Raw genomic sequence first — 24,706 nt, 5'->3', positions numbered from 1 at the left:
CAAGAAAAATATTCTTTGTTTTTTTTTGTGGTTCTCGGGCATGAAAATAAGAAACTAAAATGTCTGCCGCTGCTGCGAAGGTTCACTTGGATTTCGTAATCGAAAGCGTTAATATTCAGCTACCATGTGATTACGTGTTTGTGTATGCTACAAGATTAGATCAATTAATCTCGTCTGTCTTCAGATAGAAGTGGAATAATATTTAATACCAGATGAGTATTCCTCTTCGAGACGTAATTACTTGCAAAGTTTTCTTCTTGTCGTAGTCGTTGGAGTATTTTTGTACTTATAGTTTTACATTCACTCACTCTCGCGTTTGGCCGGTCGAGCGTTCATGACTTCGTCGGGTTTTTTTTTGCTTGGGTGGTGCCGGGCTGCAGTGACTGAAACGAAACTGAACAGTGTTTCGCAATTCATGGCAAAAGTTCATTTCGCACTGTTTATTGTTTTCGCTGGCGAAGGGGAAAATCAAAACAATATTTGTAAACATTTGTGCTTTCGTGTGTGCCTTTCTTGTTCGATGTTTTATTTCTTGGGCTTATTTGAATTCACGCAATTCAAGGGCTCTAAGGGCAATATTGCTTTGAACGACTGAAGACAATTATATGGATGAAAACACCGTTAGAGCAATGAGCAAAATTAATGTTGATTTGATAAATTCGTCTAAAGCAACAATACCATTGCAACTGGTGAGAGTGAATGGCAAAGGAAAGCTACGACCTCCAAATGATTTAGCAATTGGTAAGTGCTAAGATAGAAAGCATTGATCACAGCTGATGTGAATAGATTCAGAAAACATTTACACGAGTCTACAACGCGATTTTCCAGTCATGCCGTTTGCAACCCATAAGTAGCGAGATCAATTCTTAAAAACTAGTTTTAAAAAGCTGTTATTAAAGAACATTCTTAGTACTAACATGTGCATAGCTTGTTTTTGCGCAACCTCAACCGCATGAAATCTCAGTTATACACTTGCATAATTTGTATAAGCGTTTCACAATCGCGTCAACGTTCAATCTTATAAAATTTAAAGCGAAATAGGCTACTCTGCGATGGGTCGAAAATTGTTTCTTCTTCAGGATTTTTTTTGTCGTCATAAATTCTTTTTGAATAGGCTAAGCAAGCCAGTGATCTGATGCGCTTTTTTTCGACGGGAAACAAACATCCAATTCATTTTCTGATATCGACTTTGCAGCTGGCTCTTGTAACCGGTGCCTGGGAGCCTGGGGCACAATCTGTTGGAATAAATTTTTTTTGTGGGAATTCGAGGACATCTTGGTACAAGAAGGCAGGAATTAAGATAAAAGCTACTCGAGGTGCTAGAAGGATTGTAGGATTCCAAAATGGTTCTGGTAGACTTCAACGCCTACTACTCCAAATGAGGAATGCAAACACAAGACGTTCGGGAGAATATCATTGCCGTTGAATATGAAATGAGACTTTAGAAGTTTGACTTCTGACACATGAAGAATGTGGGCCCTCAATTATATTGTATAAGCTACTGAATATGAAATGAGACTTTAGAAGTTTGACTTCTGACACAGTTCGGGAGAATATCATTGCCGTTGATCTGTCCATGCGACAAAAAATCCATGGAATCCCAGATCATCTACGCTCCGATTCTGTTCCGCCGATATTTTCGGCAGAATATGGGAAAGTTGGATCTGATAAAATGTTCTTTACTGACGGTTCATTCATAAACGGGTCCACTGGCTTCGGCATCTTCAATGAAAATTCCAGTGCCTCTTTCAAACTCAAAGATCTTTGTTCCGTGTATGTCGCTGAACTGGGTGCGATATATTACGCATTAGGGATCATTGAAACATTGCCCATCGACCACTATTTTATTTTTTCAGACAGTCTCAGCTCAATAGAGGCAATCCGCTCAATGAAAGTTGATAAACGCTCATCTTATTTCCTAACAAGAATAAGACAACTATTGAGTGTTTTGGTCGAAAAATTATTCAAGATTACCTTAGCATGGGTTCCCTCTCATTGCTCGATTCCGGGGAATGAGAAAGCAGACTCGCTAGCTAAGGTGGGCGCTTTAGAAGGCACACTTTTTGAAAGGCAAATTGCTTATAATGAATTTTTCCACATTCCTCGTCAGTATACGCTCGTAAGTTGGCAGCGCATGTGGAGTGGTTATGAGTTCGGTCGTTGGTTACACACGATTATCCCTAAGGTCTCGACGAGTGCATGGTTCAAGGGATTGAATGTAGGTCGTGATTTCATTCGCGTGATATCTCGGCTTATGTCCAATCACTACAACCTAAACGCGCATCTCTATCGCATTGGGCTCGCAGCAAACAATCTTTGTGATTGTGGCGATGGCTACCACGACATCGAGCATGTTGTCTGGTCGTGTATCCGGTTCCATGCTGCTCGCTCTCAGCTCTCTAGAGCACTGAGAGCACAAGGCAGACAATCGGATATCCCCGTCCGGGATATCTTAGGTAGCCGGGATCCTGATCTTCTGCTTCATCTATACCCGATCCTCAGAAACGCCGATGTCAACGTTTAATGATGTTTCCTTCGTTGTGTCCCCGTTTCATATCCCTCCTATCCGATCGATAAACTTTTACTTAGTCGCGGCAATACATACACACACTCTTTACAGATGCACGGGCCGAAGGTTGTGCAGTCCACTGATCATTCAACAAGAGCCAAAGGTTGTACCGCTCATGACAACTCTACACGAGCTGATGATTGCGCCGGCTAGTGACCATTCTATCCTGGATTCCTCGAGTCGAGAAAGACGCACCACGTTAGATATGGGGTACAGACTAGGGGGGCGTTGCTGATTAATGGTCAGCTGCATCCCAATAGAAATTATCCCGTGTCGGGCACACGTACAGAGCATCGAAGACTGCAACATACCAATTATGAGAACACTTGTAATACTAACCTCGAGCCAACCGCGAGTAATCGGTTACATATTACTAACATAGTTGTAAGACAAAAATTGTCAAAATATTGGACTCCCGGCCCCGTCAGACTAACGCCACATGTGCCTTAATAAAATATATATTTTGGGAAAAAAAAAATCATTGCCGTTGGAGGTAGGTCCTCAACGACTGGACGGACAACTTCTGTCGAGCAATACAGTCATCGATGTTTTGGAAGTCAGCCTCATCATGGTGGACAGGTTGAGGTGGAACAAGGCCGATGATTTACATGGTAGTAATAGAAAAAATCTAGTAGATATGGACATCATCATGTGGAAACGTAAGTCAAGACAGGCCGTATTGGAACAGCAAGTTGTGACCCACAAACAAAGGTGGAAGTGATATTTTTTTCCGGCGAAGCGGAACGTCGCTGTTATTATGGACGACACACCAAGTTCCTAAAGAATGTGCATCTGTGGCTCACCATCAGTAAAAAGGGAATGCAAAGCCGCTCTTCTTCCGTTCGGGATTTGCGTTGAACGGGGAGATCTACAGCACAAAGTGCTTGCCGGAAGTCGCCTCTTTCATCCAAAAATATAATCCGTACGAGGACATGGTGTTTTTGTCGGACCTGGTCCTCTAGGAACGTTAGTGCCATTGAAGAAGAAGAGAAGACATATGAAAAATCGATATTCAAGATAACAGTAAATCTCGACGTTTCATGCAATTCTATGACATTTGGCATCATTTTTTTTTAAATCCCGATTTTCTTTACTCCACCCTTCGGTGATTTTTCGTTTTTCAGAAAACTTAAATTTTGACATCTGCGACAATAGTAAATAACGTCCGAATGAACTAATATTTTGCAGAGGGTATTTTATCGTGCAAATCAACATTTCGCAGGGAGTCCCGTATGAAAAATCGATATGATGATTTTCATTGGCACCCTAAACCATACGTTTTGCCTCGTATTCCGAAAAGAACGACAAAGCCCCAGAGCGTCGATTTTTGACAAAAAAAATTTTTCGAGATGACTGTAGATCTCGACGTTTCATGCAATTAAGAAACATTTGGCATCAAAACATTTTTTTCGAAACCCTCGATTTCCTTTACCACCCCTTGGGTGATTTTTCGGTTTTCAAAAAACTCTAACTTTAATCGCTGTGCGACACTAGTAAATGAAGTCAGATTGAGCTGATATTTTGCATAGGGTAGTGTTCGTGGGAATCAACATGTTTAATCAAGTTCGCTTTGAAAATTCGAGATGGCCATTTTCATTGGAACTCTAATGTACATGTTAACTTATATTCTAAAAGATATCTTTCCTATTTTTTTTTCTTTTTATCTAACATTTTGAAGATTTTGGGATCATCTACTGAATTTGGAAACCTTTTAGCTGCGATTTTATTTTCATCTACAGGAATAAAGGAATGAAATTTTTGTGTTCGCGATATTGTTTTCGCGCGATTGAATAATTCCTCAAGCTCACTCGCCTCTTTTTGTATGCTGTTCTTTAGATACGTAACAGAAATTCAATTTCGTGATACATTTGTCATTTTGTTTAACTGCCCAATCATAAACCTCTAGTGCTGTTTGGATTGCGTTCCGGTAATCATGGGCAAAACTTGCTCTCTTTGCCATTCGTTGTAGAGTCCCTCTTTTTGCATCACAGGGTCCTTTTCCGTGGGAGGTGGCAAAGAAATGCCATTCTGCTTCTAGTCCGTGAACTTTTTTGAAACTACGCAGACTGGCGAAATTCTTTTTGTTTTTGTAGTGTGCTGCTGCTCCATCGGACATGGATGTTATTTTAGTAAAATCATTATTTTTGTGACAAATTCTATCAATTTTTTCTCTAAACAACTGCACTGCCACAGTGTCGTGTGTCAAAACTTCTGAAATAGCTATAAAGCTTACGTTTTTTAGTTTACCATCTTTTTTGTTATATATTTCAAACTAGCTGACCCGGCAAACTTCGTCTCACCCAAAATATATTTTTCGTTGTCACATCCTTCTTCTTTAATGCCGTTAACGTTCCCTGTGGAACTTTTGCCGTCTCAACGTGTTCATTAACTAGCGTCATTCATTAATACTTGGGTGAGATTTCGATGCCGAATAACACGCCTTAAATGTACTCTGGAGTGGCAAGCTCTAGAATACGCGTGACCACAGTGCAAGCCGGAAGAATTTTCTTTGACGAAAAATCCCCCGGCCAGAACGGGAATCGAACCCGAACACCCGGAATGATAGTGTGGGACGCTAACCACTCGGCCACGGGTGCACATCCACGTTTTCTTATTAAGCGCACGTTAATGGGTTCAATCGCAAAAATATTTATTGATTGATCTTTTAATTTACCCTTTAAAATTACCTTTTACTATAAAATTCCCAGTACTTCTACCAAAACTCATCATTATAAAATCAGATAATTTTCAGACACAATTCTCGTTCAAGATTTTCCAACCACTTGCAAATAACATGTTTCTCCGTTACATGGAATAAATGTTTGATGCAGAAAATAGAAAATATGGTAGAATAAAGACAGCCCTAAATCGTACAATTCCTTTCTAGAGTTTTGCTCTTATCAACACATTCGGTGATCCATTTAAATTTATATATATATATATATATATATATATATATATATATATATATATATATATATATATATATATTTATATATAGATGAAAGACGATATAGGAGTGTTTTAGGAGTTTTATCACATGTTTAAAAATCCATTTCCACTTTCGAACGAAGATCAATTTCGTTAGCGCAAACATCAAATGGACTAATAACGCTTGTAAATATGTAATTGTAGAACATATGCGAATTGAATTTTTCGAACTTTTCCATTTTTTTCAGAGTTTTCCGAAAATTTTCAATTGTCATGTTTGGTTGGAATATGTTTGGTTGAAATATGTGTATTATTTTTATGAGACCTTCTCTACATTCCAGAGGAAGGAGGGGTGTCATACCATCATAGAAACATTTCTCGTATCCAAAAACCCTCACATCCCAAATTTGGCTCAATTTGCTTGATTATTTCTCGAGTTATACAGAAGTTTGTGTTTTATTTGTATGGCAGCTACCCCTTAGCGAGAGGGGAGGAGTGTCTATTCACTATAGAAACATTTCGTGCCCCCTAAAACCTTCACATGGCAAATTTGGCTCCATTTACTTGATAAGTTTTCGAGTTATACGGAAATTTGTGTTTCATTTTTATGGCAGCCCTTCCTTAGAGAGGGGGAGGAGTGTCTATCCACCATAGAAATATTTATTGTACCCTAAAACCTTCACATGCTAACTTTGGTTCTGTTTGCTTGATTAGTTCTTGAGCTATGCAGATATTTATGCTTCATTAGTTTTGAAGACCACAAATCCCAGTGATAACCCTGTGCCGCATTTTGAATTATGGATGAATAATTCTCTGAAAAACCACAAAATCTCTGAAAAAATCCTACTTTTCCGCTTTCCTCTAATAGAAGAGTTTTAGATTCGAAAATCACGTTCAGCGAACATATCGCATACGCAGCCCCAAAGGCTTCCAAGGCTCTTGGATTCATTTTCCGCACTACTAAACACTTTACGGACATACAATGTTTTAATATACTGCTCTCTGGTTCGCTCGATTTTGGAGTACGCTTCGGTCGTCTGGGCTCTATATTACCACAATAACATACAAAGAGTGGAGTCTGTGCAGCGTAAATTTATCCGTTATACGCTGCGTCGTCTCCATTGGAATGACCCTCAAAACCTTCCAAGATAGGGAGATCGTTGTAAGCTCCTGGGTTTGGATCAGTTATGCGTACGGCGTAACACAGCTAGAGTTATTTTCGTTTACGATCTCATCCAAGGCAACATCGACTGTTCTGGATTGTTAAGTTGCATTAATTTCAACGTCAGAAGGAGAAATCTGCGCAACCACGAATTTCTCCACCTTCCAACTGCACGAACTAATTACTCCCACCATGAGCCTGTTGCTAGCATGGCTCGAACATTCAATCGCCTCTATACTGTCATACAAATGAAGCATACATTTCTGAATAATTCAAGAACTAATCAAGCAAACTGAACCACATTTGGCATGTGGAGGTTTTAGGGAGTAAGAAACATTTCTAAGGTGGTTCAACACTCCTACTACTATTCGGAAGAGGGGGGGGAGGGGGGTTCTGCCATAGAAATGAAACAGTTTTGTTAGAAATACTAGGAATTTTATAGTAAAAAGTAAATTCAACGGGGTCAATTAGAAGATCAGTCAATGAACAGTTCCGCGATTGGACCCATGAACTTGCTCATAGTAAGTATACGTGGATGTTTGAAGGTATTGATAACAAAATACAAATTTTGGGTGGGACGAAGTTTGCCGGGTCAGCTAGTTGTTAAATAAATGTACCAATAAACGGTACTCGGTATAAACTGGTTGACCAGTACTTCTCCAATTTGGATGAAGTCAAAAATTGGATCGATTCGTGCTTAACCGACAAACCGGCTGATTATTTCCCCAAAGGGATCCGTGAATTGCCAAAAAGATGGGAAAAGTTGTGACTAGCGATGGGCAATACTTTGAATATTAAATTTGTAACCATTTTTGCAGAATTAAGCATTAATTTTTGAAAAAAAACGAAGAAACTTACCGGTACCTCTATTATTATACGAAAAATGTGTTTATTGATGTATTGTAATAGATACGTAGTAATATTTCCTGGCGATTGGTGCAAATATATCTACGAACAATCGAGAAATGGCGGAATTGCAGCCTAAATCGCAATATTTCCTCTCTCCTCTCGTATTGCCCGTTCAGTGATCGCTGCATTTGATTCATGTATCAGCCAACTCCACACACAACCTATAAACACTTTTGTTTCTATAATTAATCAGTTAATCAGTAGGTGTTTCTGTGGAGAATGGACTGACAGCTTTCCCGAAAAGAAGGGAATGAGAAGTTGAGAAGAACAGGCTGTGTCATACATAGCAAGATAAGTACTTATGATAAAATTTGAATTTAAAATCATAAATCATATGTGTTGTCATCAAGTTGTTTTCTTCATTTAGAAAATCAAACAATAATCAAGAGAATGAATTGAGTTTGTGGCTCTATGACTCTCATTTTACCATAGATTCTAATTACAGCTTACAATTCTCTCCTTCAGTATAACTGCTATCTCCCGGTTTTAATTTTTATCGTGGAGAGGGAATACAAAGTTTGTCAGCAGTTGAGTCAAAGATATGTAACAGACAATTCGATCCAACGAAACTCCAACGAGTTCGAAACACTACAATGTACGATTAATGATATCTCCCACAATATGGTTCAATTTAAATATCACCTGTCCAATTGGATTTTGGATAGGTTTTCTCGGTAGCCTTCTCGGGTCTCCCGCAGATGGCTCGACGCGTGAAGATGCTGCGTGAGCCTGAGGGGATGACCGGGAGAGCTCCTCTGGGACCAATCGAACCGTCGAAAAAGCCTACGCGTGATTCATAATTGAATATATCGTTGGGACGATTGCTTCTAGAGGGGTTTTCTCGGTGACCTTATCAGGTTTCCCAAAAATAACACTCCGTCATCGCGATTGAAGTTCGATACAGAATAGGCGTGACTAATAATGGAACATTTTTCCGGGTCGATTGGAGTTTTTTTTTGGTTACCTTCTTAGGTTTCCCACAGTAAAATTTCCGCTGGAGTGATTGAATTTCGATAAAAAGTACGTGCGATGAATACTAGAATAAAAGCCGAGCCAATCTATTTCACAGGTTTTCCTTCTGAGCATACCATAATCTCTGCTGCATATTGTAATACTCTCACTGTTGACATCCTTCATACGTGCCGTGTGAATCACTAAGAATGGGATGCACCCAATGCTCTCGGAATCTCTTTGATTTTCCTTCTCCGTTGTCAAACACAAAATATGAGCCCCCGCAGACTGCAGACTTTTGTTGGCCGACAGTTTGGTTGGCCGACTTAATCAGTACGGAGCGATATGCAAATGCGCACACTACACCGATTCAGTTTTGGCCGATTAAAAGTGTGATGGGCTTCCCGATTGCATTCAAACTGTTCTGTCGACCAACTATCGGCCGTCTGTTTAATCAGTACTGGCTAGCTTCGACCTACGCATACACAAGATTGTTTATCGGCCGATAGTTCAAATCGCTCTCAGTTTTGCCATCCGACATACGTACCACGCGAATCACTGGAAATGGAACGCACCCAATGCTCTCTGAATCTTTTTCCTTCACCGTTTTCTTCTCCATTGTCAAACACAAATTGAATACACAGTCGTTGGAGAATAGTCGGTCGACAGATGGCTAGTGTGCGCACTCTTTACCGACCCGACTGTTTGATTGGCTCGGTGTGCGCACTAGCAACCCAACCCGACCAAACTATCGGCAGAAAAAAAGTCTGCAGTGTGCGGGAGCTCTTATTTCAAATCACGGATGGCTTGTTTATACCAAATAAGTAGGAAACAGGCGGAAAGGAATGTGTTAGTTGCTCGTTATTGACGGTACGGGTAGGAAAGCACACAAATCGACATAACAAATGTATAGGAAAATCGGAATGCTTCCAGTTTTCATTAATTTACACCGTTTATGGATCAGAAAACTGTAATGTATAGCATATCAAACAAATCTTTGAGAATTCGTGATTCGATTCGTATGCAAATTATCAGAGTTCGTTCATAGTGAAACTAGTTATTAACGTTAACTTTATTCCATAAAAACGTGACCTGTTTTTTGATTTGGCACCCTTACTGAATGACGTAGTTGTACGTCAAAAAATATATTTATTTAACTGTATATAATCGAGTCTAAAATTGTATATAATCGAATCCTATACAATCAGTATTTAATCGAGTCCGACCTGTATTTAAAAAAGCTTCAACTAAAAGGAGGCACTTGAACCCATTTCTTAAATCCTTAAAATGGGTGAGCAATGAGCTATATAATCTAGATTTTTTCAACTTGTACCCCCCAATATGTTCCCGAATGACGAAATCCTATCTCGCAGTTTGGCATATAACAAAAGGAGTGTCATACTCCGCACTCAAACGGGTCAAATCAATGTTCATGGAAAAACAAATTAATAAAAAAAAATTCTACGATCAAAAAGATCGGAAGGATCAAAGAGAAAAGATCGATTTTCGTGATTTTTTGGAGTACAACGAGTCGATTCAAAAAATCGGAAATCTGAGAGGGAAAGATCGATAGTTAGTTGGGTGCTTTAGGAGTCACAAATTTTAAAAGGCAAATCGCATGCAATGGTTTTTCTTTTTCAAATTACGTTGCTCGCTGGTCACACACTATTATTCCTAAAGTCTTGATAATCGACCAATTATAGCATGTAAAAAGTAAATAGTAATGTAATAGTAAATAATAATGTAATAGTAAATAGTAATGTAACAGTAAATAGTAATGTAATAGTAAATAGTATCATATCATGTTGTTGGATTCACTTTAGGGGTATCACGACAACGGGGTGGGTTTCATTGGAAAGAACCTCAACCCATACGATTGCCTTCTATTTTGCCCAGTCGAGAAATATTTAACAATTATTAGGTTGAAGCGGAAAAATGTCACAAGGCCGGGAATGCTGTAGAGATATGAAGTAATGGTGGAATGAAATGGCCGCACAGGTGGACCAACGGAATGTCTTAAGATTGATGCAAGGTTTTCCAGAAAACCACGCAATTTCATCAATTTTATCAAAACCAAATCGGAATATTCATTTTTCTATTTGATAGAGTAGTTTCGCATGACACCTCACACCAATTGATTTTTGGTACACCCTGGGTATTCATATAACTGGGTATTCAGCACGTTGCCGTCTGGTGTTTTCCACGCATGGGTGTAGTATATTATAGAAAATTCACCATTCACTAAAAGATCGATAGGCAATCTACTCAGACTAGAACCCCTATATGAAGATGAAGAACTGAATGAACCACTCATTCTATTTAAGCTGAAAAATTTCAATACCAATTTAATGGTCAGCCGATGTACACGACGCTTCCTTTGTAGTTGAGAGCCGATCACTGAGAAGCTTGTTGTTGTTTACCAGAAACACGAGCGCGTCTACAGCGCAATTCTCAGCGGTAAACGTGATCCAACCGTCGAGTCGTACGGTCCAAAACAATCACAGCTCCGCGAAAGTGCTCGAACTCGAAGCCCCCGTGTCTTATCTGATGCAGCAGGATAGCAGGAATCGGTTAATAGTGGCGCCCCGGCCAATGAAACTCACAATATAGAGAAGTAAACTTAGTTGTTTAGTGGAAATAGATGGAAAGTGAAAAAAAGACGGATTAGACTCTAGTGGTGCGATACGTGATATATTTTCGATCAGCTGGTTTTAGCTTTGTTTTTTTCCACTGCTTTGTTTGTGGCATCTCTGTAAACAATCTAAATATTCAACTTAATGAAATGAAGGAAAAACTGCAGAGATCTTCAACTCGATGTTTGACGATGAATGGATACTCATATAGACCCTTTTTATTTTGTTTTTCTTGCAGAAAATTGTCAGTGCTTTTGAACGGAGAACGATAACTGCTGGTTGATACCATAGAGAATCTTATATCTCTAGTAAAATAGTGTTCCATAGTGTGAGTGCAATTCAAATTCGTTGTGTGGAGGCAGTACATCATAGTCATCATTACAATCAAGGTCGATCAAATCCTTAGAAATGCGCAGTGTGCGAAGCAGCCTCACTATCGGACGACTGGCGATCTATCCAAGGAATTCTAATATACGGACAGGTGAGTGTCTCTGACCTTGAGTGTTTGAGTCAATGACTGCGCCTCGATGACGCGCATGGAACAAGTGGGGCAAGGGACCGTCGCAAGTGCTACATTTTTTTTAATTAAAGCCATTTGAAATTGCTGCGCGTCTTTGTTTTTATTGAGATCTGGTTGATATGCTGTGTGAAAACTAAAAGGTTCTCTGTATGGTAAGGTTAAGTGATTCATGGCCGTGGAAGGTGTGTTACAACAGAAAGGTTACTGTACAATGCTGACGTTACGAGTGTAAAAAAATAGAGCTATCGTAATCTAGGGCTAATAAAGTTAGTTCCCACAGTTGCTATTACGACTGAATCGAAAGCCTTTATCAGGAGATAAATCCAAAGCATGATGATAGAGCCAAATTTAGCTGTTCGGAAGTAGTGAGGACTGTGAAGAAAACAAGTTTTATATATGAATTGATTATTTGAACAAGAGAAGCGCCGGTTGATATTGATCTTGGCGTGTGGATAGGTAAAGTTGTTGTTTTGAACGGGTTCGGTGTCCGCTCTGAAAAGAACGTTCACTTCATGGCATGATTAGGTTATTTTTATTTTTGGACAGAGATACTTCAATACGCAGATGAGGTAAAGCTACTTTTTTATTTTTATTCCAAATGATACTTGTTTTAGAACGGGCAAATTTTTCACGTGCGAAATTCGTTCATGCGAAATGTCTTCGTTTCAAACAGTTTAACTGGCTAAACTTCTTCACAATGAATTACGGAAACATGCGAATTTGTCAGACTATAGTCCTCTAGTGATAGCTTATTATTTATTTTATTGTTTTCAGAAATAAGTTTTCATCTTCGACATGCTTGAATCCGAGATTTTTTTTAGAAATACGAGAAATGTGAAGTGGAAATTCCGTTAGAGTACCCAGAGTTTGATGGATTAGGTCCATTTTTTTGGCCAGGCGAGAACAAAGAACTTGGTTTAATCCAACTTTGCGTGATACAGATCCGAAAGAGTTTTTCTCAATTTTCTCCGAATGTGCCCGCCCAGTTTGATGCAAGTGAGTCAACATATTAATAAACGCAAAGAAATCTGTATACAAACACGCCTGGGACCGCACGTTTTGGGGCAAATCTGTACGTTCTAAAATCATCATAACTTTGTTATATATGAAGCAATTCTCACTTTGTTCGTTTCCATCTCTTTTCTGAAAGCGGTCATTTCAAAAAGGGCGAGGAACTTGAAAACGAAGGCTTTTCCAATCGCCAAAATGCAATGCAACGTGTCGAATTCTCTCTGAGACTAACCTTTTTTTATTTTGCGTTCGTGCATTTATACAGTTTTTCATAGCTTCATTTGTTCGGATTTCACGAATGAGATCGTTTCCTTGGGTGTGGGTGAGACGAAGGCGAGCCATCGGTAGGACCAAGGATCCATCCGTAACATACGGACACACGGTAACACGCGAAACACCAGAAAACTCGTGAGTGGTCCTTAATGTGTTAAAGTATATCTCGAACTTAATACTTAAATTGATTAAAGTTTGATTCATTTAGAATCCGAAATCACAAAACAGTTGTACTTCGTGACTGGTTAAAGGTACAAAACAAGCTTTAGCATCAAAATACAGATAATTTATTTGTCCAATCCTTTGGACTTTGAAAATGTGTACGTTATATCGAAGTTCCCCTGTATAAGGGATTTTCATTGAGCATTAGAAACAATTTTGATACGTTATTCCTGCTGCACGCGTGATTTTCCAAATCTGATTAATGTGGTATATAGCTTACAAAATGCTTAACTTAATACAATTAATGACTCGAAATTTTCAATTTTGCGACTTGGTCCCCTTTGTCTTAACACTGATCATATGAGAAGCTAATCGCGAATTCTAATTAGAGCTCAACATTTTCGAAGACGAAACCTGAAAATCAACTCTCCTCTCAGTCGCTTCGTTTCGAGCAAGACTACTCTCATAAACGTGCTGCTCTCTCATGCTACTGAGCCAGAACGCATTCGCCACCAAATATGACTCGTTCATCAGTTATCCCTCGCTCTTCGCGCTCGTCAATTTACTTCCAGTTGAAGCAAATGGTTGTTCTAATTGCTCTCCATTCAACCTGACTTCACTCCACAACTACTACTCCACATCGTTATCAGCGTACATAATCTTATTTTAACGTCCATATAAAGTGGAACGAAAACTTGATTTCTGACGCAAAAAAAAAGTTACAATACTAATGGATGGCTCCGTTGTTTACCCACCGTAAACTCATACACAATTTGCAAATGAGAGAGAGAGAAACGAATTCAGCGAGGGAAAGGTGGGTGGTTCATTTCAATATGCTGTGAAGTTCATTTGACGGTGAAAAATAAAATGAACACGGATCATCGTAGAGCAGATAGCAACGAAAGCGTCCGAATGACTTGATTTATGTTGACAGAGAAACTGCTGGGAGTAGCAAAAACTTATTTCCACCTGAATGCAAAGACCGTTGGCTCCACAGACTCCCGACGATACTCAATTGAATATTACTTTGTCGAGCCGATTCCACGCTCCGTTCTGATTGGAAATTATCGCAAATATCGCAAAAATTCGCCAAATTTTTCTTCATTGTAAAGGGTTGAAAAACAAGCTCAATTTGTAATACCAAATTCGCAACTAATTTTGTTTTGTATACTCTTATATATTTATACAGCCATTCTATGTTGAACCGACACAGTGGTTCTCAGGTTTTCGTGAAAATTGATAGTTTTGTCCCTTATCGCAAAATATTAACTTACTTCCCTTTGAAGATTGAATTTAGGCAATTCATCTTTTCCGAATTATAAGGAACCATGTATCCATTTTGATTAGATTCAATATTTTGATAAGACAATCTCATGGGTTTTAACTATGCACATGGCAAGCTCGGAATAAAATTAGTTCATCTGTTATATTTTTGATTAAGCTTCCTTCGCAGGCAAAACTTAATGCAAACTAAACGCAGGTTAACTTCGAAAAATCATAACTCAGAAATATAAAAAAACGCCTCTCTCCAAGCCAACCTTTTATTAAAATATATTGAACTTGCAAAAAAGATGGAATTCATTTTCGTAATTATTGATTGTAACGGTTTTTTATTGTTTTCATGGCTTTAGACTAGAGGGCGCTGTATTTTTTATATTTTTTCTTGTGAACTGAGGATTTTTTACATAACATATCTCGATATCAGAGATGCTATTTTTTTCGTTAAATTATATCCCAAAAACGAAAAAAAATAGTATCAGCTTTCGAGAAAAGATATAGCGCCCTCTAGTTCAAAGCCATGAAAACAATACAAAACGGTAACAATCAATAATTACGAAAATGAAATTCAAGTTCAAAATTTTTTTCATGAAAGTCTAGCTTATTGGCTTTATAAAGATATATCGATCATCTAAATCGGTTCAGTAGTTAAAAATTTATGAATTTATGAAGAAAGTCATTTTTGGGAAAAGTGAAAAAATTGATTGTTCGGACCACTATAAAACGAAAATTAGCACCCTAATAAAAAAAAAAAAAAAATCCGGGTCTAATGTTTTGCAAAACAACCTCTTTTCATGAAAATCTGAGAACCATTATATTGGTTTGGCATGGAATGGCTGTTTTGTTATATTTTCTGTATCGAACATGAACGGAGAAACATGTTATTTGCAAGTGATTGAAAAATTTTGAACGATTGTGTCTGAGAATAATGTTATATAATAATGACGAGTTTTGGCAGAAATACTAGGAAATTTATAGTTAAAAGAAATTGTAAAGAATCGATTAGAAGATCAATCAACGAACTGTTCTGCGATTGGACCCAGAAAGCTTTTTAGATTTCAAGCGAGACGAAGTTTGCTGATTCATCTAATTAACCCATTCGCTGCCAAGGACGAGTATACTCATCTTTGCACATGCAGACGTTAAAATTTGAGTTTTTTTTAACCACCGGAAATCGGGGTTTTAAAAAAAAATTTACGCTAAATGGGTTATAATTGCGTCGATATTTACTGTTATCTTGAAAAAAAAATGTTGTCAAAGGAAAATATTATTTTTTTGCGCTCGGTGGTTTTTTATTGGATAAGTCAATTCTGACAAAAAAAAAATTTTTTTGAGATAACTATAAATCTCGACGTGTCATGCAATTTTAAGGCATTTGGCATAATTTTTTTTCGAATATCTCGATTTCTGGTCATTTTCCGGTTTTCAAAAAACTCAAATTTTAACGTCTTAATATTTTTTTTTCGAGATGACAGTAGATCTCGACGTTTCATGCAATTTGAAGACATTTGATATCAAAAATTTTTTTTTGAACCCCCTTGGGTGATTTTCAAAAAACTCAAACTTTGACCGCTTTGCACCACTCTCCCTTAAGTCCGATTGAGCTGAAATTTTACACACGGTGTTTTTTCGAGGTGGTGAACATTTTGTATGGAGTAACTTTTTGAAAGTCGAGATGACCATTTTCATTGGCACCCTACTGTATATATACAGCAAGAAATTTACTCATAAATGAATACATATTTCCAGAATATGAATAACTTCAGAGAATATTTACAACAGCATAGTGACAATTTCTTGGTGTCCCTGCAAAACGGCAACTTTATTGGTTATTGTCTATATGTGTAGAACACTTTCCAAGTGCAATTCATGAACCTTACCCAATGTCAACTGATAATTGCATTGTTGATGTGAGAAGGATTCTTGAACTTTTCAAATGGCACAGCAACGATAATCACTGATGGGTCGTGTCTGGGAATAGAGAAAAGCTTATGTGAGTACAATGATTAGTTTCTTTTTCAATAAGGCATACAAAACCATACAAAATGATCTTTTCAGAGATGTTACGATAGAGGGACTTCGTATTCATTCGAACTGTGTGAATGCGGATAAGTTTTGAAAATTGAGCCTAATTGTATATGTCTAGATCAGGGATTCTCAAAGTGGTCGATATTGATCCCTAAGGTTCCATATCGTAAACCAATGGGTCTACCGCGTTAATTAGAAAATACGCGTAAAAAACCGCGCAAAAAAAAACGCGTAAAAAAACCTGGATGTATTGTTCTAATTTGTATTAATAATTACTAATTACACTTGATATTTACTGAATTTTATGTTTCTTTATTGATGAGAAAATGAGTTTACTCACTTAACCAACCGCAAAGTTTTTGCATTAGTAAGTATTTTATATGAATAAGATAAATATAAATTTTTTAATGAAATTTAGCTATAGGGGTCAATGGTATCACTTCATTCTGGAAAAGGAGTCTCTTGGCCAAAAAAGTTTGAAAATCCCTAGTTTAAATATATGAAGAGTAATCATGACTAAAACTGCATTTTTTATCCGCTAAATCAACAATGATTGTCTACATTGAATTGACTGAAATATTTTAACAAAAATGATCATGTGTGTATGTATTAGCATCGTATATCCTTGCTACCTAGAGCGAGAATATCAGTGGTACCGTTATTTGAGTGCTGTTTTCTGTGAGAAGTTTAAAAAATTGTGCACGTAGAGCGCGTTTATAATTATTTTCACCATCAGTTTATAATCTTGGTTCCATCTGTTATCTGATGAGAATGACGTCAAGTAATCTTCGAACTGATTCGATTTACATGGTAGTCGTTGAGATATCTGCTTGGCTAGCGAGTCTTCAGATTTACCTGATAGAATACTGCTTTCATTTTGCCTGAACTGATTTTAGTATTTTTGTACTAAGCTTTTGTTAACCCTCTTCGTCAATGTCAAGATTTTAGCTCCCGTAGATTTAGTCCATGAAATAGAACACGTCTCATGCTGTACACATTGACTTCACAAGAAATCTGCGCTAGAAGCTAAGAATATATTACTCTTCTTAATAATTCCTTCTATCGAATATATGCTCATGTCAAATAGAAGTTACATAGGCGCATAGCTTTGAGGTGTCTTTATTTGCCACTCTTTCATTATGGACGTCGTAGTTGCAAGAAGCAGCTTTCTCCTTGCGAATTCTTCACCAGCCGATTGGAGGTCAACTAGAGCTTGACCCTTAACTGATTCGTGTTGGGTGAGATCGTATGAAAATGAAATACAAAAACGACCCGTTGCACTTCCCACCAGTTCGCGGCAAAGCGACTGATTATTGCGAAATATATGGGCACGATACATACATGGCGGCGGCGCATACACATCGCGTAGTCAATGTCAGTATTTCGTCCTTCTACACCGGTTGACGCGTGCCTCTGCAGGACCAAAAGGCATTGACCCAGTTCTCATGAAAGACTCATTAATGGTCGACAGTAGGCTAGCAGTTAATGTCATGAAGTTGTTGTCATTTAATATACGCGAAGTAATGCTTTCTTTAGAGATTGTCAGGTCATTATGTGATGAACTCGTTTCGATTCGCGTATTGTTGTTGTATAAGTTCTCCGAAAACAGCGGAGTGGATAATTGGTTGTTTGTTTTTGAGAGGCTTTAAACTTTTCAGTTCATTCGCCTCTTTGGAGCGGATGCCAATCTAATACAGTAGAAAGTAAAAGCAATTGGGAAGGTTCAAACTTTGCGCCTTGGCCCGAATAATTTGAACAGGGTATTCAACTGCGCCGCTACATAATAGCTGAACACATCATACCTGTCAGTCAAAGAAGCGTCGGTGACATTTTCAGAAAAAATAGCGACTCATACTTGCGACAATAATTCATTTGTCAACATGTACAAGCGCCTTTAATATAATGACAGGACTCAACGTGACCGACCTTGATGCATTGATTCTCAGACATCCAATGCCATTTTCGTACGGCCCCAATCCGCAGTGGCCTCTGTTATCAACGCTCCGCTTCTCCGCATGGTGATGGTCGCGTTCAGTATAAACAAACCATTCACGCGCCGAAAAACAAAAACAAAAGAACTACCGCGCTTACTACGATGGGAACAAATAAAGTCCGATGATGGGTGACCAAAACGGCAGAAAGAAACGATTCAAAAATGCGTAAAATTCAAACGTGCCAAAGCACGTGTTGGTGGCGGTGACAGCGCTGAAAGAGGGTTGTTTGCATCGCACCTTACTGTGATGATCGTTGACTTTGTGTCGTCTCAGTGCTTGATTATTTTGTTTGCTCAGAAGGTAATTCTCATGATCACCTGAACCTAAATTTCTTGCTAATTAAAGAGACACAATTGCATCAAACTGTTAAAAAGCAATAAAAGTTTGTTTTAAACGCTTTTAGATCCATATCATTATCCAGTTTGTTTTACGATATTTCTAATTATGAATAGGGTCTTTTACATTAAATGCTCACGCAACAAATTTTAATAACATCTACAAAAGTGAACCGATTTTTATTTTTAAAAGACGAAATTAAAGCTTTTTTTAGAACATTTTCGATATAACCACCCCTTTTTTCGATAACGCGTTTTAAAGGTGAACAAAATTCTTCATGCACAACTCTAACATTACGATGCAGTTGAAAATCCGAGTTATTTCTTCTTTAAGTTCCCCCAAATTTTGTGGTTTATTAACATAGCAATGGTCCTTCACGTACCCCCAGAGGAAGTAATCGACGACGAGAAATGTTGAAATTTTTACCATAAGAGGACAAAGTTTCATTGAGGCTTCGGTTGCTCGAGTAATACGATTTCACTAAAAATACACGTTCTTGTAAATTGTACATCTTGACACTAAAAACTAGAGATGGGAAACTTTTATGAACTTTAATGAACCGTTCGGTGAACAACAGTTCACTTTACACTAAACCTACCAGGAGGGATCAAATGCCCCATTTTAACCTTTTAGTCACAATGTTCTTGCAAATTGCATTGTCACAACATAATTTGCCTATACTGCTTTTCTAGGAACATACATCGAATGTATTTTTCAGTGTTTACTCCTCTCTTGTTATTTATTTCACTGAGAAATATTAGGCTGTCAGAAAAGTCCTGCTGTATTTTTTTTGAATTTTCATTTGTTCATAAAATTAGTTACAATCATCTGTTTTAAGTCTAATATGCGCCGTTTTCTTCGATGACTTGTTCCCAACGAGATGCCAACTTCATAATACCCCTGTTATAGAAGCTTGCTTCCTTATTGGCAAAAATCTCGGTTAGCCAATTTTCACAGGCTTCTTTTGTGGCTAACTTCTGACTACCTAGCTCGTTCGCCATGAACAAAAACAGGTGGTAGTCACTTGGTGCAAGATCCGGACTATACGGCGGATGCAAAAGAACCTCCCATCCGAGCTCCCGGAGCTTCTGGCGCGTCACCAAAGAAGTGTGTGGCCTGGCGTTGTCCTGATGGAAGACAATGCGGCCTCTGTTTATCAAAGATGGCCTCTTCTTCGTGAGTGCTACCTTCAAGCGGTCCAGTTGTTGGTAGTACAGGTCCGAATTGAGCGTTTAGCCATAGGGAAGCAGCTCATAATAGATTATTCCTCGACAATCCCACCAAACACACAGCAGAACCTACCTGGCCGTTAATGAGGGCTTGGCCACCGTCTGAGCCGCTTTAGCGGGCTTCGACCACGACCGTTTGCGCTTCACGTTGTCGTAAGTGACCCACTTTTCATCGCCAGTCACTATCCGCTTCAGAAACGGGTCGATTTTGTTGCGATTCAGCAGCGATTCACATGCGTCGATGCGGTCAAAGATGTTTTTTGCGTCAACGTGTGTGGCACCCATACATCGAGCTTCTTTGTGAATCCAAGCTTCTTCAAATAGTTAATAACGGTTTGATGACTTATCCCCAGCTCTTGGCCGATGCTACGGCTGCTACTATGCCGGTCTTTCTCGACTAATTCAGCGATTTTGTCGCAATTTTCGACGACAGGCCTTCTGGAGCGTGGCGCATCTTCGACGACCTCTACACCAGAACGAAAACGTTGAAACCATCGTTGTGCGGTGGAAATGGAAACTGTATCGGGTCCATAAACTGCACAAATTTTATTGGCAGCTTGAGATGCATTTTTGCCTTTGTCATAGTAGTACTGTAAAATATGTCGGATTTTCTCTTTATTTTGCTCCATATTTGCGACACTATAACTCACGAACGACTTAACCAAACAAAACACTGTCAAGGACTATATTATAGCGCGCAAAAATACCTTTCCAACAAGCTATAGTATGACTCGATACAATGAATACAACTAGAACTACGCGCTTACGACACCTCGCGGAAATACCGCAGGACTTTTTTGACAGCCTAATATATGTAATCTTCCCTAACTACTGCAACGGGTCATTCGACCAGTGCAAACATTCGTATGATATCAGAATGATTTGTATGTGTGGTTGTGACACAAAACCATTGCATTACACATGTTTGCTATTGCTTCATATTTTTTGTTTCATTTGTGAAAGAATAGTGAATGATTGGGATTAATGTTATTGCTGATCAAGCGAGCTAACAGTAACCCTTCCAAACTACAGCGGTATTTTGCATTTTTATTGTTATTCTAAAAATGTCGAAACATAGAGGAGAAATATGGTATGTGACGTTTATCAACAAAACCATATAAATCGAGCCATTGTTCACTAACTATTCATAAAGGGTCACTTGACCCGCTGTGATAGGAATAGGTATACATGAAACATCGGTAGGTTTAGTGTAAAGTGAACTAGTTCTTTTGAGCAGATCACTCATCCTTTTGTACATTAGAGGGATATGCCATAGCAAGTATAAAAAAGTGTGAGATGGACTAGTAAGACTGTTCTGAGTACGACTGTTCTGTACAGTCATAAAATGCTGTTTGTTAGCAACAAATGAAACACAAATTTCTAAATTTCTCGAGAATTAATCAAGCAAATGAAACCAAATTTGGCATGTGGAGGTTTTAGGGTGCAATAAATGTTTTTATGGTAGTAAGACACACCACCCCCTCTCTCATTTGCCATACAAATGAAACACAATTTTCTGCATTAGTCGAGAATTAATCAAACAAATGAAACCAAATTTGGTATGTGGAGGTTTTAGGGTGCAATAAATGTTTTTACGGTAATGAGACACTCCACCCCCTCTCTAAGAGGGGGCTGCCATACAAATGAAACACAAATTTCTGCATTACGAAAGTGATACGAATGTGATAACGAAAGATAAATTTTAGGTGTGACGAAGTTTACCGGGTCAGCTAGTGATATAACATGAAAACATTTCATATCAGCGACGCAAATTTTTATTTGCTGTTAAAAAAGACTCTTTGAATTGTTTTGCTTTTAATTTTTTTTGGTGAGGTAGATTTGCATATCTTACTGAAATATTTACCCTCAACTTAAAAATATGAAATTAAAACTTTATTTGATAAATAATCGAAAAATCTAATTTAAAAATCACCGTATACTGAAATATTGAGTTTTATTATGACAATACCGACATTAGGGTGCCAATGAATGTATGAGAAAAAATCGCCCTTAAATTTCAAAATGTTACCCCATACAAAATGTTCACCACCTCGAAAAAAAAACCCAATGCCAAATATCATATACGTCTTAAAATGGCATGAAACTCTGGGACTTAGTTTTTTTTCGGAGTACGAGACGAAACATATGGTTTTAAGTGCCAATAAAAAAAATTATCTCGATTTTTCATTCGGAACTTGTAGCGAAATGTTGATTTGCACGATTATATTACCTATGCAAAATATTAGCTCATTCGAACTTCATTAAGGGTGCAGGCGTTAAAATTTGATTTTAAAATTGATTTTTTTTGAAAACCGATAAATCACCGGAATGAGCTAATATTTTGCAAAGCGTATATTATCGTGCAAATCGACATTTCGCAGCAAGTTCCGAATAAAAAATCGAGATAATTATTTTTATTGGTACCCAAAACCATACGTTTCGTTTCGTATTCGGAAAAAAAAGTGTCGATTTTTGACAAAAAATTTTTTCGAGATGACCTCGACCTGAGATCTCGACGTTTTATGCAATTCTGAGACATTTGGCATCAAATTCGAAAACCCCGATTTCCTTTACTCCCCCTTTGGGTGATTTTTCGATTTTCAAGAAACTCAAACTTTGACCGCTTTGCGCCACTCTCACTTGAGCTAATATTTGGCATAGGGTGTTTTTTCGAGGTGGTGAACATTTTTTATGAGGTAACTTTTTGAAATTAGAAATGACCACCGTAACCGACATCTTATTTTTGTTATTTCATGGGACTATCTTTTGTTTCCATTCGTTTTTTTGAGGACTATTTACCTTGCAGCTGCATTCATCTATTGCGGGCGCTACACGATTCGTCCAACGTTTCACTCGAATGTTGGGCTCAAACATTTGACTCGATGAATCGTCAAATGTTGTGACGAATTTGCTGCTACACGGTGAAGTGAATGTTCGATTCAATGCAATCGGTCCAAACAATCGGCGAGTATTTGGATCGAATGTTTATTGTTTTTATTTACCATCAAAAACGTTAGGAAACTGAATGACGATGCGAGTATTGAAATTGCTGCCGTAGCAATTGTATTGATATCGGGCTGTAAATTAAAAATGCTTCAAATCAACATTGTTAAAATACAATATTTCGCCGAATATTTTGAACTTTAAGAATCAATCTCATAGTTCCTTCACCTAAAACTTGTAAACAAACCAATCTGTCAAAGATAGATTCGGACGAATCGTGTAGCGGTGTATCGGATGTCATCGAGTGTCGAATCACCGAATGACAAAAATCCTTTGACTCGTGTCACTCGCGTTGGAAGGTAATCCACAACGAACGGATTACCTTCCAACGCGAATATTCGACACTCGACACTGGAGGTTTGTAGCTCGTCAGTCGACTACACGATGCGTCGAATCATCGAGCGTCCAGCATTCGAGGGTGTTCGTAGCATCGTGTAGCGCTGGCTTATCACTCGTTCGCTCGCCTTCCACTTATACACCGATCACCATCCACAGTTCGTTCTGAACTGGGTAGGCAGTTTATGTGAACTGTTGCCCAGTAAAAAAGAACGACCGTTAACTCGTTCACTCTTTTTGGTGAACTAGTTCTTTTGAACAGTTCATGAACGGTTTGCCCATCTCTACTAAAAACCATCCGATCAGACTGAACGAGTAGCCGAATATTATCGTCCCGAAGTGGGGAATGCAGTGTTAGCACCGACGGAGCGAAAAAAAATTATAAGAACCTATTCGAGCGAGCGTGAGCGTTTAATCTTACAGACCCTGTAGTAATGCTCTCCAGTGGATGCCCTTGTGTGTTCGTAGGTTACGCTAAAATTTGGGTAATTTGTTTCGCGTTATGCTTTTTCCTTCGAGAAGTGGTTTCGTACTGTTTGAGTTTGAAACATTATTCGGCAAGCCGCAAAACGTTGTGCACATGGGATAGCGCGTCATTAAATGTCACAACCGTCACCGTCAGGGGCAAACCCGTTTGGCATTGATCGAACGGTTTCCTAAAACGTTACTAATGTCCACACTCAACCAAAAATTAAATACTTGTGTGTTTACTGACTAACCGTATAAATGACTTGTTGGGAAATGGAAAATGCATCGAAACTTAGTTTTTCAAGTTGCAAACGTAAATTACCACAGATTTATTTATCGAACACATAGGAAATCTAGAATGACACTATTCGACGGGATATGAAACAATTTCGGTATTAAAAACTCATTCAGGAAGAGATGTTTTAAATTAAAAGATGTGCAGTTTCGCAGGAAGCTACATTTTGCATAATATGAGGAAAACGTTTATCACTGCTTTTAGCATCACAAAAAACGAAAAAAATGGCTCATAACAGAATCAAAGCTTTTTTTATCAGTGTGCGTCGGTCAGTAACTGGTCTAAAATAAGCGTGTTCCGCTAGCAGTTATTCATTCGCGATATCGTGTTCAAAATTATTCTATTAATGGGTATTCTCATTTGTGTTGTGTTCTTGGTTCAGCTGATCCGCGTTTGGAAAAATAAAACGCTCCAAAATTCACGCTTCCGCGATTTGCATCCGTTTTCGATGTTTTGACAGGTTTCTGTTAATCTGCTCAATGTCATTGCTGTTGGGGTGCACTGATAGCCCTCTGGAGCTACGATTTATGATATATAGCAATTACAAGGGCGGTTTCTTGGCAGACGTGGACTCAAATGTGTTTCACTGTGGGAAGTGAATTTGCCTTATTTTTTTTT

At 38.3% G+C, this 24,706-nt stretch overlaps 1 protein-coding gene across 3 annotated transcripts in view; it reads left to right on the top strand.

Annotated features, from left to right (window-relative positions):
- Nucleotides 1-24,706, top strand: part of LOC129775088 (ATP-dependent Clp protease ATP-binding subunit clpX-like, mitochondrial) — a 36,348-nt gene that overhangs the window by 259 nt on the left and 11,383 nt on the right. The window contains exons 1-2 of one of the 3 annotated variants that reach the window (XM_055779343.1): nucleotides 10,973-11,136; nucleotides 11,394-11,636. In XM_055779343.1, coding sequence (XP_055635318.1) covers nucleotides 11,564-11,636 — 73 coding nt within the window. In that variant the 5' untranslated portion in view covers nucleotides 10,973-11,136; nucleotides 11,394-11,563. Of the gene's footprint in view, nucleotides 1-10,972; nucleotides 11,200-11,393; nucleotides 11,637-24,706 lie in introns of those variants that run through there. The other 2 variants (XM_055779344.1, XM_055779342.1) reach the window with 2 other exon arrangements.

The sequence above is a fragment of the Toxorhynchites rutilus genome, chromosome 3 (assembly GCF_029784135.1).
Source record: "Toxorhynchites rutilus septentrionalis strain SRP chromosome 3, ASM2978413v1, whole genome shotgun sequence".
NCBI lineage: Eukaryota > Metazoa > Arthropoda > Insecta > Diptera > Culicidae > Toxorhynchites > Toxorhynchites rutilus.
The sequence above is the reverse complement of the archived record's forward strand: the minus strand, read 5'-3'. Positions and strand labels throughout refer to the sequence as shown.